This window comes from Aptenodytes forsteri, unplaced genomic scaffold (assembly GCF_000699145.1).
Source record: "Aptenodytes forsteri isolate BGI_AS27 unplaced genomic scaffold, ASM69914v1 Scaffold76, whole genome shotgun sequence".
Lineage (NCBI taxonomy): Eukaryota > Metazoa > Chordata > Aves > Sphenisciformes > Spheniscidae > Aptenodytes > Aptenodytes forsteri.
Window position 1 is genome coordinate 1,804,789 of NW_008794444.1, and position 2,033 is coordinate 1,806,821.

A 2,033-nucleotide genomic window follows, 5' to 3' on the forward strand; every position below is an offset into this window, starting at 1 on the left:
AAATGGGGCCCTGCAGGGGGACGGTGCTGGGGGCGCGGGGGCGAGCGGCTGGTTTGGTGCGCTCAGACCAACAGCCAAACGTCCCGAGGGTGCCCCTGCATCGTTGCGAAGCACCGGACTGATGCTCGCCACCCCATGCCCGTACCGATGCTCGCCACCCCACGGCCACGGGTTCACCGCGAGCTCTGCTCCTGCCCCGACCCTCCCATCCCGCCGAGGATGGTCCTCCATCCTGCACGTGCAGCGGGAAGGAGGTTTGGACATACAACAGCAGCATCCTTTCTCCTTCCCGTCTGCCAGTCACCCTCCCTCCCTTCTGCAGTTCTCAGACTCCCTTTTTTTTTTCCTTAAAAGTTTATTTTACTCCTGCAAAATGGGCCTGTTCTTAAATGCAAACGCAGGTAATTCCCCGGGCTCCCTTGGAGCTAGTGGTGCCTGGTTTCTTGGGTTTTGACTTAAACTCTTCATGCCTTTGAGCTGTACAAAAGAGATCTCTCGTGTGTGGATTCTCTAGTGTCTGATAAAGGTTCAGCTTATGCTGTGGGGTTTTCTTTACTGGGGCCGCTTGAAGAACTGGACATTCTCCCCTTCCAGGAGGTTCATTTTTATGAACGCGGTCCTTTCTGAGACTTCTCAAGTTCTGGAAAACTTGGTTTAAAATGACCTAACAAGTCCAAGATTTCCTAAGGAGGGGCTGAGTGAAAGGCACGTTCATGCAGAGGTGGGACTGACTCTGCACCCGCTCCCGTCTCTGCACTGCAAACCTTCATCCAGCTCCCTGTGGTCAGAGCAAAACCATCTGGATCCAAGACCACGCAGCCCAAATGTCCTGAGACACCGATCTCGGGACACGAAACCATCTTTACTCTTTGGAGGGGAGGGTCGGACACGCTGGCATCCCTCCCCGTGTGGGTTTTTGCATTTAAAACCAGAGGAATGACACAAAAATCATCAGGTAATCCTTGGAAACACACGCAGCGCGGGTCAACTCGCCGCGCAACGTTGGCTTGGTATCTCTGCCCGATTAGCTGGGCAGCAGGACTGCAACGCCGTTATCAGGTTTAAGCACAGCCGAGGATAGGAGCACTCTGCAAACCCACAGCTGCGGTTGCTTTTATGCTCCCCGTTCCCCTCTGCCCTGCTCCGGCACTTAAATCACCCTCGCAGATGTTTCAGCTCACCTTCCTCCCAGCCCTCATCTCTCCTGCTTGTGCGGGTGGCTGCAAATATGCTTCAGACGACATGAGCACGCTGGGATCCCAAAACCAGATAAATTTACTAGGCAGGAGTACAACGGGGTTTCTTTAAACCTCGTCCAAAAAATGCTCTTGCCATTAAATCCCCATGAGAAAAGCAGGACTGGCCACGTGCTCCTTCCTCGCCCGCAGCTTCCCAGGAGCAGAAGGAGCAGAAGAAAGGCAAAATGCAAACCACCCAAAAGCAGCAAGGAAACTGGAGAGCGTCCTGGGCAGCCCCGGGAAAGGGACTGGGACCGTTTCGAGCCGGCAGCCCCACCTCGTGCCTGGGGTCGGCCTGGGTGTGCAGCGAAACTGCTGCGCCAGTGATGGCCCAGACCAAACGGGTCCATCAAAAACCTTTGCTCTTGTCTGTTCTGCTTCTGATCCTGCTGCGAGCATTGAAACTGCTTGTTTTTTCCATTCCAAAATATTTCATTTCATTCCACTGGGGAACACTCTGGTTCTGCGCTCGTTCCTTCTGAACTCGCATCCCGGCTGTCCCAATGCTCCCGCTTATCTCCAAAACACTTTCTTTTTGAGAAAAAAGAACTTGCACAAGACCGCAATAAAATAGACTCAGCAGAATGAAACAAAAGGCTGATGTTGTTGTTACAACTGATCTAAAAATATCTCTTCTTGCCATAACCCCAACGCTTTCTAGGATCACCCGAAATCCAGCATCACCTTGGAAGCGAGCAAACATGGTGTTCGCAACACAGCGCTGCCCGGCTTTCTGACCACAGCCCCCTGGCTCTGCACCCTCTGCAGGCTTCTTCCTTTTTTGCCAGCTGGAGG

The 2,033-nt window shown here is 53.4% G+C and overlaps 1 protein-coding gene across 1 annotated transcript in view; it reads right to left on the reverse strand.

The window, feature by feature from the left end:
- Positions 1-2,033, reverse strand: part of SAMD4A (sterile alpha motif domain containing 4A) — a 116,919-nt gene that overhangs the window by 7,742 nt on the left and 107,144 nt on the right. The window contains exon 9 of the mRNA XM_009289884.1: positions 1,923-2,026. Coding sequence (XP_009288159.1) covers positions 1,923-2,026 — 104 coding nt within the window. The remainder of the gene's footprint in view (positions 1-1,922; positions 2,027-2,033) is intronic.